The 13,870-nt window shown below is 46.6% G+C and overlaps 2 protein-coding genes across 3 annotated transcripts in view; one reads left to right on the plus strand and one right to left on the minus strand.

Annotated features, from left to right (window-relative positions):
• Positions 1-13,870, minus strand: part of RRAD (RRAD, Ras related glycolysis inhibitor and calcium channel regulator) — a 117,038-nt gene that overhangs the window by 75,942 nt on the left and 27,226 nt on the right. The gene's annotated exons all lie outside the window — the stretch shown is intronic.
• Positions 1-13,870, plus strand: part of LOC137537929 (ankyrin and armadillo repeat-containing protein-like) — a 97,254-nt gene that overhangs the window by 19,798 nt on the left and 63,586 nt on the right. For both annotated transcript variants that reach the window (XM_068259856.1, XM_068259857.1), the window contains exon 3: positions 9,638-9,816. In XM_068259856.1, the coding sequence (XP_068115957.1) occupies positions 9,638-9,816 (179 nt within the window). The remainder of the gene's footprint in view (positions 1-9,637; positions 9,817-13,870) is intronic.

Below are 13,870 nucleotides of genomic sequence, written 5' to 3' on the forward strand. Positions count from 1 at the left end.
TTATCTGCTTCTGCCGCTTTCTCCCTTCCACCTTCACAGGCACCCTCCTCCACTCCGCCTCTGCCCTTGAGCGCTTCCTGCTCCTCTGCCCACAGCAGCAGTCAGGTGTCCGTGAAGGAAATGTTTGAGCGGAAGAAGCCAATTTCGGCCAGTCACCCCCTTGCCCGCCGTCTGACAGCTGGCGTGGCGGAACTGTTAGCTCGGCAGCTGTTACCATACCGGCTGGTGGACTCTGAGGCCTTCCGTAAATTTGTGGCCATCGGAACACCGCAGTGGAAGATGCCAGGCCGCACTTATTTTTCGAGAAAGGCCATACCCCAACTGCACCGTGAAGTTGAGAGGCAAGTGGTGTCATCTCTTGCGAAGAGCGTTGGGTCAAGGGTACACCTGACCACGGATGCCTGGTCTGCCAAGCACGGGCAGGGCCGCTACATTACCTACACAGCCCATTGGGTGAACCTGGTGGTGAACGATGGCAAGCAGGGCGCAGCGGACCAAATTGTGACACCTCCACGGCTTGCAGGCAGGCCTCCTGCCACCTCCTCTCCTCCTGCTACATGCTCTTCGCTGTCCTCCTCCTCCTTGGCTGAGTGGCAGTTCTCCTCTCCAGCTACACAGCCCCAGCTCCGCAGGGCCTATGCTGCATGCCAGGTACGACGGTGTCACGCCATCTTAGACATGGCTTGTCTCAAAGCGGAGAGTCACACTGGAGCAGCTCTCCTGGCTGCTCTTAAGAAACAGGTGGATGAGTGGCTGACCCCGCACCACCTGGAGATAGGCAACGTGGTGTGCGACAACGGCAGCAATCTGCTTGCCGCTTTGCATATGGGGAAGCTGACACACATACCCTGCATGGCACATTCTCCCTCTCAATACCAGCCGTCAAACACCAGGTCAAGAATCAAATAAAATATCGCCGCTTAAAAGGGCTAACACCACAACATATCCGAGATAACCTTAGCTTTGATGAATTGACTGACTCCAGCTTGGACCCTGATACTCTGGTGTTTAAATACAACAAATGTGTGTCCTCCACCTTTGAGACCATTGCTCCTCTGCGCACCAAATATCTTACTCCACACCATCATGCACAGTGGTTTGATAACGCTATAAAAGAGCTGAAAAGACAAGGCCGAAAACTTGAGAGGCTGTGGCGCAAATCTCAGTCCCCAGAAGACAAACATGCCTTAATCTTCCACTTGAAGAGCTACCAAAAGGTAATCACGGGAAAAAAATCATCCTTTCTATCACAAAATATTGCAAATGCAGTTAACAAACCAGCCCAACTGTTCCGCACAGTGGAAAAACTCTGCAACCCAGCATGTCAAAAACTTAATATCGAGTCTTCAAAGGACCTCTGTGACCAATTTGCCCATTTCTTCACAGACAAAGTCTCCGCTATAAGGTCCGCCATCCAACTTACAGCATCTGAGCCTAATATAGCGCTGAAGACCATTAGCAGAGACAACGTAACACCTTGGTCAAACTTCAAAGAAATTGATGAAGAAGTCACATCAAGCATCCTCCTTCACGTCCGCCTAACTACCTGTGACCTGGATCCTGGCCCAACACAGTTCATGTTGAACTGCCCCGACCTGTTCGTACCGGTATTCCTCAAAATTGTTAACTGTTCCTTACAATCAGGGATATTTCCTGCTTTACTGAAGGAAGCAATCATCAGGCCTCTCCTCAAAAAACCCTCCCTGGACCCAGATGCAATGACCAGCTACAGACCTGTCTCTAACCTCCCCTTTCTGGGAAAGCTAATTGAAAAAGCTGTATACCTCCAGCTAGAAGCCAGAATCCTACAAAATAACAGTTATGACCCATTCCAGTCTGGCTTCAGGAAACACCACAGCACTGAAACTGCCCTCATCCAAATATGCAACCACCTGCTCATGGCAAGAGACAGAGGAGAGTGCTCGATCCTCATACTGCTAGACCTTTCTGCAGCCTTTGACACAGTTGACCATGACATCTTGATAAACAGGCTACAGGAATACTGCGGCATTGATGGCATAGTACTTCAGTGGTTCCAATCCTTCTTGAGTGGCAGAACTCACAAAGTGTGTATGGGGCCCTTCCTGTCCACCCCTGTAACACTTAAGTATGGGGTGCCCCAGGGCTCAATCCTCTCTCCCCTGCTTTTCACGATTTACATGCTACCATTGGGAAAACTAATCCAAAAACATGGCCTGACATACCACTGCTATGCAGACGACACCCAACTATATCTTTCCTTCAAGCCTGGTGTGACAGACCCAACTCTAACTATAAACGCCTGCTTACGTGAACTACAGCAATGGATGAATGACAACTGGCTGAAACTAAATGCAGACAAAACTGAAGTCCTTCTGATTGGAGGGCAGAGCATGATAACAAAACAACTTAACTTGCAGTCTTCACCACTGGGAATAGGAGGCACGGATCTACGCAGCTCTGATCATGTGCGTAGCCTGGGAGTTCTAATTGATGGGGATTTAAACTTCAGAACTCAAATCTCTGCTGTGGTGAAATCATCCTATTTTCACCTAAAGAACATTGTAAAAATCAAGCACCTCATACCCCCAGAAGATCTGCCAACCTTAGTCCACGCCTTCATCACATCCCGACTGGACTACTGCAATGCTCTCTACACTGGCCTTCCAAAAAAAGCCTTGTACCGCCTACAGCTGATACAGAATACTGCTGCCAGACTGCTAACCAACCAACCCCGTCACTGCCACATAACGCCAGTCCTGCATTCCCTTCACTGGCTACCTATAGAATGGAGGGTCCTATTCAAGATCGGCCTACTGACATTTAAATCCCTGAATAATCTAGGCCCTGGATACATGAAAGATATGTTACAGCTGCGTAGCAATCCCCGCATTCTCAGATCCACAGGTTCTAATAATCTAGTCATACCCAGAGTCCACTTAGAAACTTTTGGTCCCAGAGCCTTCTGTCATGCTGCCCCTACGTTTTGGAACTCCTTACCTCAACAGATCAGGACAGCCCCATCCCTGGACGTGTTTAAATCCAGACTGAAAACCCACCTGTTCAGTCTGGCATTTGCAGAAATATAACTTTTGTTGTGTGAATACTTCATCCTACTAATTACTGAATCTGAGAGAGCCTAAGCGCTTTGAGTCCTATGGGAGAAAAGCGCTATAGAAATGTTATTGTATTGTATTGTACATGTCATGAATCTAGTGGTTCAAAGATTTGTGGCAAAGTACCCTGGCTTAGCGAATGTCCTGAAGCAGGCCAGGAAGTTCTGTGGGCATTTGAGGCGGTCTTACACAGCCATGGCACGCTTTGCGGAAATTCAGCGCAAAAACAACATGCCGGTGAGACGCCTCATTTGCGATAGCCCGACTCGCTGGAACTCGACCCTGCTCATGTTCTCCCGCCTGCTAGAACAGAAGAAAGCCGTGACCCACTACCTCTACAACTGGAGTAGAATGAAACAGTCTGGGAAGATGGGGATGTTCTGGCCCGACAACTGGACACTGATGGAGAATGCATGCAGGCTCATGCGGCCGTTTGAGGAGGTGACCAACCTGGTGAGCCGCAGTGAGGGCACCATCAGCGACTTAATTCCCTACGCTTACTTCTTGGAGCGTGCTGTGCGTAGAGTGGCGGATGAAGCTGCGAATGAGCGTGACCAGGAACCGTTACGGCAGGAACAGGCATGGGACCAATTTTCATCAGACCCAGCTGTTTCCTCAACACCTGCGGCAGCACAGAGGGGGGAGGAGGAGGCAGAAGAGAAGTCGAGTGCAGAAGACGAATCAGACTCAGAGGATGATGAGCAAGGTGTTTCTTTGGGGGAGGAGGAGGAGGAGGAGGGGACAGCGGCAGGAGCACAACCTCAGCAGGCATCGCAAGGGGCTTGTGCTGCTCAACCTTCCCGTGGTATTGTTCGCGGCTGGGGGGAGGAGGTTGACTTACCTGACGTCACTGAGGAAGAGCAAGAGGAGATGGAGGGTACTGGATCCGACTTTGTGCAGATGTCGTCTTTTATGCTGTCCTGCCTGTTGAGGGACCCCCGTATAAAAAACCTCAAGGGGAATGAGCTGTACTGGGTGGCCACACTACTAGACCCTCGGTACAGGCACAAAGTGGCGGACCTGTTACCAACTCACCGGAAGGTGGAAAGGATGCAGCACATGCAGAACCAGCTGTCAACTATGCTTTACAATGCCTTTAAGGGTGATGTGATGGCACAACGCCAGCAAGGTACCACTGCCACTAATCCTCCTCCCGTGTCCACGCAGTCAAAGACAGGACGCTCCAGCGATCTCATGGTGATGTCGGACATGCGGACGTTCTTTAGTCCAACGCCTCGCCGTAGCCCTTCCGGATCCACCCTCCACCAACGCCTGGAACGGCAGGTAGCCGACTACCTGGCCTTAAGTGTGGATGTAGACACTGCTGTGAACAGCGATGAGGAACCCTTGAACTACTGGGTGCGCAGGCTTGACCTGTGGCCAGAGCTGTCCCAATTTGCCATCCAACTTCTCTCCTGCCCTGCCGCAAGCGTCCTCTCAGAAAGGACCTTCAGCGCAGCTGGAGGCATTGTCACAGAGAAGAGAAGTCGCCTAAGTCACAAAAGTGTTAAGTACCTCACCTTTATCAAAATGAATGAGGCATGGATCCCGGAGGGCTGCTGCCCGCCCCAAGACTAAGTCAGTCCCCGCACATACAGCATCTCTGCCTGCACGCCGTGTGACTGGCTGCCTGGCCTGCCCCAAGAAGACTAAGTCGCTCCCAGTCCCTCCACACAGCATGTCTGCCTGCAGGCCGCTTGACTACCTTCTCCGCCACCACCAACAGGGTCCGGGACTCCAGGCGGATTGCTGAATTTTTTAGGCCGCTGCTAGCAGCGGCCGCTGTAATAATTTTTCGGGTGCGTGTACATGACTGCCTAATTTTTCTGGCTGCACTGCGGGCAGCTGCAACAACAAAAGAAAAGGCATGTACATGCGCCCATTCCCCTTCGTGATCATTACCTTGCCGTGGTGAAGGGGCTTGCGTATCACAATGGAGCAATGACCGGCGCCTAGATGAGTGTCTCGGGGGGCACACCCACGATAAGGTCGTTGCCTCATTGTGGTCAGACCAAATTTGATCAGCTGGACAGTCACTGTTCTGTCATTCAGCTACATCAGCCAGATGACCATATGGGCTGTAAAGCCACCAAAACCTGCACTCTCGCCATGGTGCGCACCAGTAAAGCACGGCCGTCACTACACAAACAGCTGTTTGCGGTGCGTTACACGATGAGTTTGGTGTGTCAGTGTGAAGCAGTACCTTAATTACACTACCTGATTGATGTATACACATGCAAGATGTTTGAAAGCACTTTAGGCCTGTCATTTAGCATTCAATGTGATTTCTGCCCTTAAAACGCTGCTTTGCGTCAAATCCAGATTTTTCCCGGGGACTTTTGGCATGTATCCCACTCCGCCACCCCCCCCTCCAGGTGTTAGACCCCTTGAAACATCTTTTCCATCACTTTTGTGGCCAGCATAATTATTTTTTTTTTTCAAAGTTCGCATCCCCATTGAAGTCTATTGCGGTTCGCGAACTTTAACGCGAACCGAACCTTTCGCGAAAGTTCGCGAACCCGGTTTGCGAACCGAAAATCGGAGGTTCAGCCCAACTCTATCAATCACCCCCTGTCACTGCCACCCATCAATCACCCGCTGTCACTGCCACCCATCAATCAGCGCCTAACCTGCCCCTTGCGGGCAATCTGATCACCCACCCACACCAATAGATCGCCCGCAGATCCGACGTCCGATCACCTCCCAAGTGCAGTGTTTAAATCTGTTCTCTACCCTAAACACCCACTAATTACCCATCAATCACCCCCTGTCACTGCTACCTATCAGATTAGACCCCTATCTGCCCCTAGGGCACTAAATCACCCGCCCACACCCTCAGAATGCTCTCAGACCCCAGCCCTGATCACCTCGCCAGTGCATTGCTTGCATCTATTCCCCCCTCTAATCACACCTTGAGACACCCATCAATCACCTCCTGTCACCCCCTAACACACCTACCCATCAGATAAGGCCCTAATTTGCCCCGTGTGGGCTCCTGATCACTCGGCCAAACCCTCAGATCCCCCTCAGACCCCCTTCCGATCACCTCCCCAGTGCATTGATTGCATCTATTTTCCCCTCTAACCACCCCCTGAGACACCCATCAATCACCTCCTGTCACCCCCCTAGCACTCCTATCCATCAGATCAGGCCCAATACAACCTGTCATCTAAAAGGCCACCCTGCTTATGACCGGTTCCACAAAATTCGCCCCCTCATAGACCACCTGTCATCAAAATTTGCTGATGCTTATACCCCTGAACAGTCATTTTGGGACATTTGGTTTCCAGACTACTCACGGTTTTGGGCCCGTAAAATGCCAGGGCGGTATAGGAACCCCACAAGTGACCCCATTTTAGAAAAAAAGACACCCCAAGGTATTCTGTTAGGTGTATGACGAGTTCATAGAAGATTTTATTTTTTGTCAAAAGTTAGCGGAAATTGATTTTTATTGGTTTTTTTTCACAAAGTGTCATTTTTCACTAACTTGTGACAAAAAATATAATCTTCTATGAACTCGCCATACACCTAACGGAATACCTTGGGGTGTCTTCTTTCTAAAATGGGGTCACTTGTGGGGTTCCTATACTGCCCTGGCATTTTAGGGGCCCTAAACCGCGAGGAATAGTCTAGAAAACAAATGCCTCAAAATGACCTGTGAATAGGATGTTGGGCCCCTTAGCGCACCTAGGCTGCAAAAAAGTGTCACACATGTGGTACCGCCGTACTCAGGAAAAGTAGCATAATGTGTTTTGGGGTGTATTTTTACACATACCCATGCTGGGTGGGAGAAATTTCTATGTAAATGGACAATTGTGTGTAAAAAACATCAAACAATTGTCATTTACAGAGATATTTCTCACACTTAGCATGGGTATGTGTAAAAATACACCCCAAAACACATTATACTACTTCTCCTGAGTACGGCGGTACCACATGTGTGGCACTTTTTTACACCCTAAGTACGCTAAGGGGCCCAAAGTCCAATGAGTACCTTTAGGATTTCACAGGTCATTTTGCAACATTTGGTTTCAAGACTACTCCTCACGGTTTAGGGCCCCTAAAATGCCAGGGCAGTATAGGAACCCCACAAATGACCCCATTCTAGAAAGAAGACACCCAAAGGTATTCCGTTAGGAGTATGGTGAGTTCATAGAATATTTTATTTTTTGTCCCAAGTTAGCGGAAAATGACACTTTGTGAAAAAAAACAATTAATATCAATTTCCGCTAACTTGTGATAAAAAAATAAAAACTTCTATGAACTCACCATACTCCTAACGGAATACCTTGGGGTGTCTTCTTTCTAAAATGGGGTCATTAGTGGGGTTCCTATACTGCCCTGGCATTTTAGGGGCCCTAAACCGTGAGGAGTAGTCTTGAAACAAAAATGACCTGTGAAATCCTAAAGGTACTCATTGGACTTTGGGCCCCTTAGCGCAGTTAGGGTGCAAAAAAGTACCACACATGTGGTATCGCCGTACTCGGGAGAAGTAGTACAATGTGTTTTGGGGTGTATTTTTACACATACCCATGCTGGGTGGGAGAAATACCGCTGTAAATGGACAATTGTGTGTAATAAAATCAAAAGATTGTCATTTAGGCCTAGTGCACACCGGAGCGTTTCCGCTGCTGTTTGCGATCTGCTTGCGGGTGCGGATCCGCTAGGGTAATGTATTTCAATGGGCTGGTGCACACCAGAGCGGGAGGCGTTTTGCAGAAACGCATACTCCCGGGCTGCTGCAGATTTTGGATTGCGGATGCGTTTCTGCCTCAATGTTAAGTATAGGAAAACCGCAAACCGCTCTGAAAAACGGCACTTCAGAGCGGTTTGCCAGGCGTTTTTTGTTACAGTAGCTGTTCAGTAACAGCTTTACTGTAACAATACATGAAATCTACTACACCAAAACCACTACACAAAACCGCAAAACGCTAGCTGAAACGCTGCAGAAAAAGAAGAAAAAGCGTTTCAAAATCTGCTAGCATTTTGCGGATCTGCTAGCGGTTTTTGGTGTGCACCAGGCCTGACAGAGGTATTTCTCCCACCCAGCATGGGTATTTGTAAAAATACACCCCAAAACACGTTGTATTTTATTTTTTGTCACAAGTTAGCGGAAATTGATTTTAATTGTGTTTTTTCACAAAGTGTCATTTTCCGCTAACTGTTGACAAAAAATAAAATCTTCTATGAACTCACCATACTCCTAACGGAATACCTTGGGGTGTCTTCTTTCTAAAATGGGGTCATTTGTGGGGTTCCTATACTGCCCTGGCATTTTAGGGGCCCTAAACCGTGAGGAGTAGTCTTGAAACGAAATTTCTCAAAATGACCTGTGAAATCCTAAAGGTACTCATTAGACTTTGGGCCCTTTAGCGCAGTTAGGGTGCAAAAAAGTGCCACACATGTGGTATCGCCGTACTCAGGAGAAGTAGTATAATGTGTTTTGGGGTGTATTTTTACACATACCCATGCTGAGTGGAAGAAAGATCTCTGTAAATGGACAATTGTGTGTAAAAAAAATTAACAAATTGTCATTTACAGAGATATTTCTCCCACCCAGCATGGGTATGTGTAAAAATACACCCCAAAACACATTATACTACTTCTCCTGAGTACGGCAATACCACATGTGTGGCACTTTTTTGCAGCCTAACTGCGCTAAGGGGTCCAAAGTCCAATGAGCACCTTTAGGCTTTACAGGGGTGCTTACAATTTAGCACCCCCCAAAATGTCAGGACAGTAAACACACCCCACAAATGACCCCATTTTGGAAAGTAGACCCTTCAAGGTATTCAGAGAGGGGCATGGTGAGTCCGTGGCAGATTTCATTTTTTTTGTCGCAAGTTAGAAGAAATGGAAACTTTTTTTTTTTTTTTCTCACAAAGTGTCATTTTCCGCTTACTTGTGACAAAAAAATAATATCTTCTATGAACTCACTATGCGTCTCAGTGAATACTTTGGGATGTCTTCTTTCCAAAATGGGGTCATTTGGGGGGTATTTATACTATCCTGGAATTCTAGCCCCTCATGAAACATGACAGGGGGTCAGAAAAGTCATAGATGCTTGAAAATGAGAAAATTCACTTTTTGCACCATAGTTTGTAAACGCTATAACTTTTACCCAAACCAATAAATATACACTGAATGGTTTTTTTTTTTATCAAAAACATGTTTGTCCACATTTTTCGTGCTGCATGTATACAGAAATTTTACTTTATTTGAAAAATGTCAGCACAGAAAGTTAAAAAAATCATTTTTTTGCCAAAATTCATGTCTTTTTTGATGAATATAATAAAAAGTAAAAATCGCAGGAGAAATCAAATAGCACCAAAAGAAAGCTTTATTAGTGACAAGAAAAGGAGCCAAAATTCATTTAGGTGGTAGGTTGTATGAGCGAGCAATAAACCGTGAAAGCTGCAGTGGTCTGAATGGAAAAAAAGTGGCCGGTCCTTAAGGGGTAGAAAGCCCTAGGTCCTCAAGTGGTTAAATGTTTCTTCTCCGACCTGCGGTTGGTTATTAATCACATGTAATGTTTGTCTCAGACTTGTTGAAGGGAATCTGCATGCTCAGAAGAGAATCATGGGGTCCAGTAATTTTTCCTCGCTGGTCCACCTGCTGCGTCGAAGCAAGTCTCAGCGCAGCCAGGAATGCATTGCGGGGGCAGCGTGGGTGCTGGCAGGAGCGGACAGAGAGTCACGGAGGACGGTGGCTGCCAGGATAGGTACGGATCAGGTGACCCGTCTGTGTTTATGAATTCTTATTGTTCTAATTATCTGGCGCCTTGAGGCTCTGAGTATTAGGTACCAACGCTGTAAGTGCTGAATAAAACAAAGAATGGTAATTACCACCTGCAGCAACTGTGCTATATTATTTCCAATCTCTGTATACCTCCCCTGGTGACTTGCAGTCTTAGGCCTCTATCACAGTGGGACATTAAAGTTGCAGGTTATAAAAATGTATAACGCAGACTAACGCACAGCAATACAAAGTCTGTGTGACATTCACAGTCCATACGTTGCGTTGTGTGTAACGTGCAGCAATATTTAGAAAGTGCTGCATGCTGTGCGTTTAGCAATAAATTTGCTGCGCTATGTGTGTTGCACATGCTCAGTAATTTTTTTATTTTTTTTTAAGTGTAACCCATGCGCCGTTTTCGTTCCATCAGTATGCGATGAAAACTGCGCACCAAGAGACACAACGCAGTGCAAAATAATGTCCAATTTCATAACCTGCGTTAGGGTCACGTTGTGCGACTTTAACGTCACATCAAAAGCTGTGAAAGAGGCCTAAGGGTACTTTTCCACTAAGAAACACAATTATGTTTTTTTCTATTTTCTTCTACCACAATTCTGTGCCAATTATGAAGTGACCTGTTGTGTGTACAGCTCGACTGCGCTGTGTCTGTGATTTCTTTCGCGAGAGTTGCAGAATCGCGGGAAATTCGCATAGCAGAGCGATTGCTTTGCAATTTTCCTGAAGCAGAAAAAAATGCAGCAGGTCCGTCATTGCAATTCTGTAAAAAACAAATCACACTAGTGGAAAAACGGCACCACAGTTTACATGCTGCCGTTGTTATTCGGCAAACGCAAGCAATCCGAAAATCAGATCGGAATGCAGCAAATGGAAAAGGGACCTTATAGGGCTTCAAGCACGGAATGGCTGACACACTGTTAAAGCTAATCTCCAAACAGACAGCTAAAAACACAGCTGACATTCAGCATGCCTTAAAGCAAACCTGATGTGACAATAAACTGAACAGATAAACATTTCTATATACAGTCCTAGTCCTAAATAGGACTTTCATGGAACCCCGTGGCCTTATTTTGTATTTAAAAGTTAAATAGGCCAGTTAACTTACAAGTAGGTAGTGTTGCAATTTGCAATACACAGTGATGATCGTAATTAGCTAATTACGCAAAATTACGCGTACATTTTCGCATTTACACCTATATGTAATTACAAATTCTCAATTTAATATACTTTGTATAAACATTCATTATTACACATGAATTTACAAGTAAATTACGCTTCATTTTGTGCCGATTTTGGCAGTGAATAGCAAAGCTCCCCTACATGCTATTGCTACCAAAATTACTACATATGTTAAGGAGAATCATGGGTACAAGGCAAAAAAATAATTTTTAAAAAGACCTTGTAGTTTTTGAGAAAATCGATTTTAAAAATGCAAAGAAAAAATGTTTTTTTAACTCTAAAAAATAACAGTTTAAAAAACATTTTTATTTTTATTTTTAAAATCGATTTTCCCAAAAACTACAAGGTCTTTTTGAAAAATGTTTGAATTGTACCCACTATCCTCCTTCACATATGTAGCAATTTTGGTAGCAATAGCATGTATTGTATGGGGGCTTTGCTATTCATTGCCAAAGTCGGCACGAAATTACGGGGTCCGTTAAAAATGGCGCCATTTATCGTAGTTAAAAAACGGCGCCCCATAGAGAACCATTATCACTAGTTATTTTTCGTTTTTGACAGCTAAAAAATGGCGCCGGCTTTAAAAACGATATTTATCGTTTATATTTATATTTGTATTGCTCCTAAACGTTATTTATCGTTTTAACCCCTGCTTTGCTGCCGTTTGGAAAATATCTGCCCGCCGGCTTTAATGTTTAATAGCAAAGCCCCCTTAAAAGCTAAAAACACCAAATTTGCAGGGAATGTTAAGAAGAATATTGTGAACAAGAGGAAAAAAAATCTTTCAAAAAGACCTTATAGTTTTTGAGAAAATCGATTTTGAATATTCTTCTTCTGACCGTGGGAAAATTAAACGCCCGCCGACTTTAGCGGTTAATAGCAAAGCCCCTTTAAATGTCAGAAACACCAAATGTGTAGGGAATGTTAAGAAAAATAGTGGGAACACGAAGAAAAAAAAATTGTTCAAAAAGACCTTATAGTTTTTGAGAAAATCGATCTTAAATCTTCAAAGGAAATGTAACTATTTAAATCGCGTACTGACATTCCCGTGGAAACTTTTTCCGCCGACTTTAGCAGTTAATAGCAAAGTCCCCTTAAATCCTAGCAACACCAAATTTGCAGGATATGTTAAAAAGATACTGGGAAACAATATTTAAAAAAAAAAATTGAAAAATTTTATTTATTTTTTTTTTAAATTAAAATTTTTGGGTTATGTTCAGAGTGTGGGAAAAGTTTTGAAAAAAATGACGTGGGGTCCCCCCTCCCGAGCCTCTGTAACCCCTTGTCTCCCATGCAGGCTGGGATAGCCAGAATGCGGAGCCCCGGCCGACTGGGGCTTCGCACCCTGAGCTATACCAGCCCGCATGGTCCATGGTATGGGGGGGCTTCGGGGGGGGAGGGGCGGCCAAGCCTTCCCCTCCCCCCCGGAGCCCTTGTCCAATCCATGGACAAGGGGCTCTTCCCCACCTCCGGTGCCCCAGGAGGAGGTGGGGGCGACGACTCCCTGGGGGGGGGTTCATGGTGGCATCTGGGAGTCCCCTTTAAGAAGGGGAACCCAGATGCCTGCCCCCCTCCCAGGAGAAATGAGTATAGGGGTGCAGGAGTACCCCTTACCCATTTCCATAAAGGGTTAAATGAAATAAAAACACAACAACGAGAAAAGTCCTTTAATGTTCTAAATTAACCAGAAATACTTACCTGTACCTTTAAGAAAAAAATCCCACGTCAATTAGGTCCCACGACAGTATCCTCCATCTTGCGACCTTCAGTTACATGTTGATTGAAGATCTCCGCCGCCCCGACGCCACACACGCCGCCTCCGCCGCCTCCGCCGCACTCACTGCTCTTAGCTATACTTAGTATAGATAAGAGCAAAAAGCATCTTTAAATTTTAGCTCCAATGGTCCCCATTGGTTCCTTAACAGACCAATGGGGATCAGGAGGATCCCCATTGGTCGATAAGGAACCAATGGGGAGCCTTGGAGCCAAAATTTAAAGATGCTTTTTGTTCTCAGCTATACTAAGTATAGCTGAGAGTTGCGTCTATGCGTCTATATAGACGCATTAGCGCTAGCTGCCGCTGCCCTCCCCGCCTCTCCCCACCTGTCACCCTCACCCATGCTGGCACCCATGGGTGCATTGGGTGTCAGCATGGGTGAGGGTGACAGGTGGGTGGAGGCAGGGAGGGCAGCGGCAGCTAGCGCTAATGCGTCTATATAGACGCATAGACGCAACTCTCAGCTATACTTAGTATAGCTGAGAGCAGTGCGGCGGAGGCGGCGTGTGTGGCGTCGGGGCGGCGGAGATCTTCAATCAACATGTATCAGAAGATCGCAAGATAGAGGATACTGTCGTGGGACCTGATTGGCGTGGGATTTTTTTCTTAAAGGTACAGGTAAGTATTTGTGGTTAATTTAGAACATTAAAGGACTTTTTTCGTTGTTGCGTTTTTATTTCATTTAACCCTTTGTGGAAATGGGTAAGGAGTACTCCTGCACCCCTATACTCATTTCTCCTGGGAGGGGGGTGGGCATCTGGGGGTCCCCTTCTTAAAGAGGACTCCCAGATGCCACCATGAACCCCCCCCCCAGGGAGTCGTCGCCCCCGCCTCCACCTGGGGCAAGGGAGGCGGGGAAGAGCCCCTTGTCCATGGATTGGACAAGGGGCTCCGGGGGGTAGGGGAAGGCTTGGCCGCCCCTCCCCCCCGGAGCCCCCCCATACCATGGACCATGCGGGCTGGTATAGCTCAGGGTGCGAAGCCCCAGTCGGCCGGGGCTCCGCATTCTGGCTATCCCAGCCTGCATGGGAGACAAGGGGTTACAGAGGCTCGGGAGGGGTGACCC

This window comes from Hyperolius riggenbachi, chromosome 11, assembly GCF_040937935.1.
Source record: "Hyperolius riggenbachi isolate aHypRig1 chromosome 11, aHypRig1.pri, whole genome shotgun sequence".
In the NCBI taxonomy this organism is placed as follows: Eukaryota; Metazoa; Chordata; class Amphibia; order Anura; family Hyperoliidae; genus Hyperolius; species Hyperolius riggenbachi.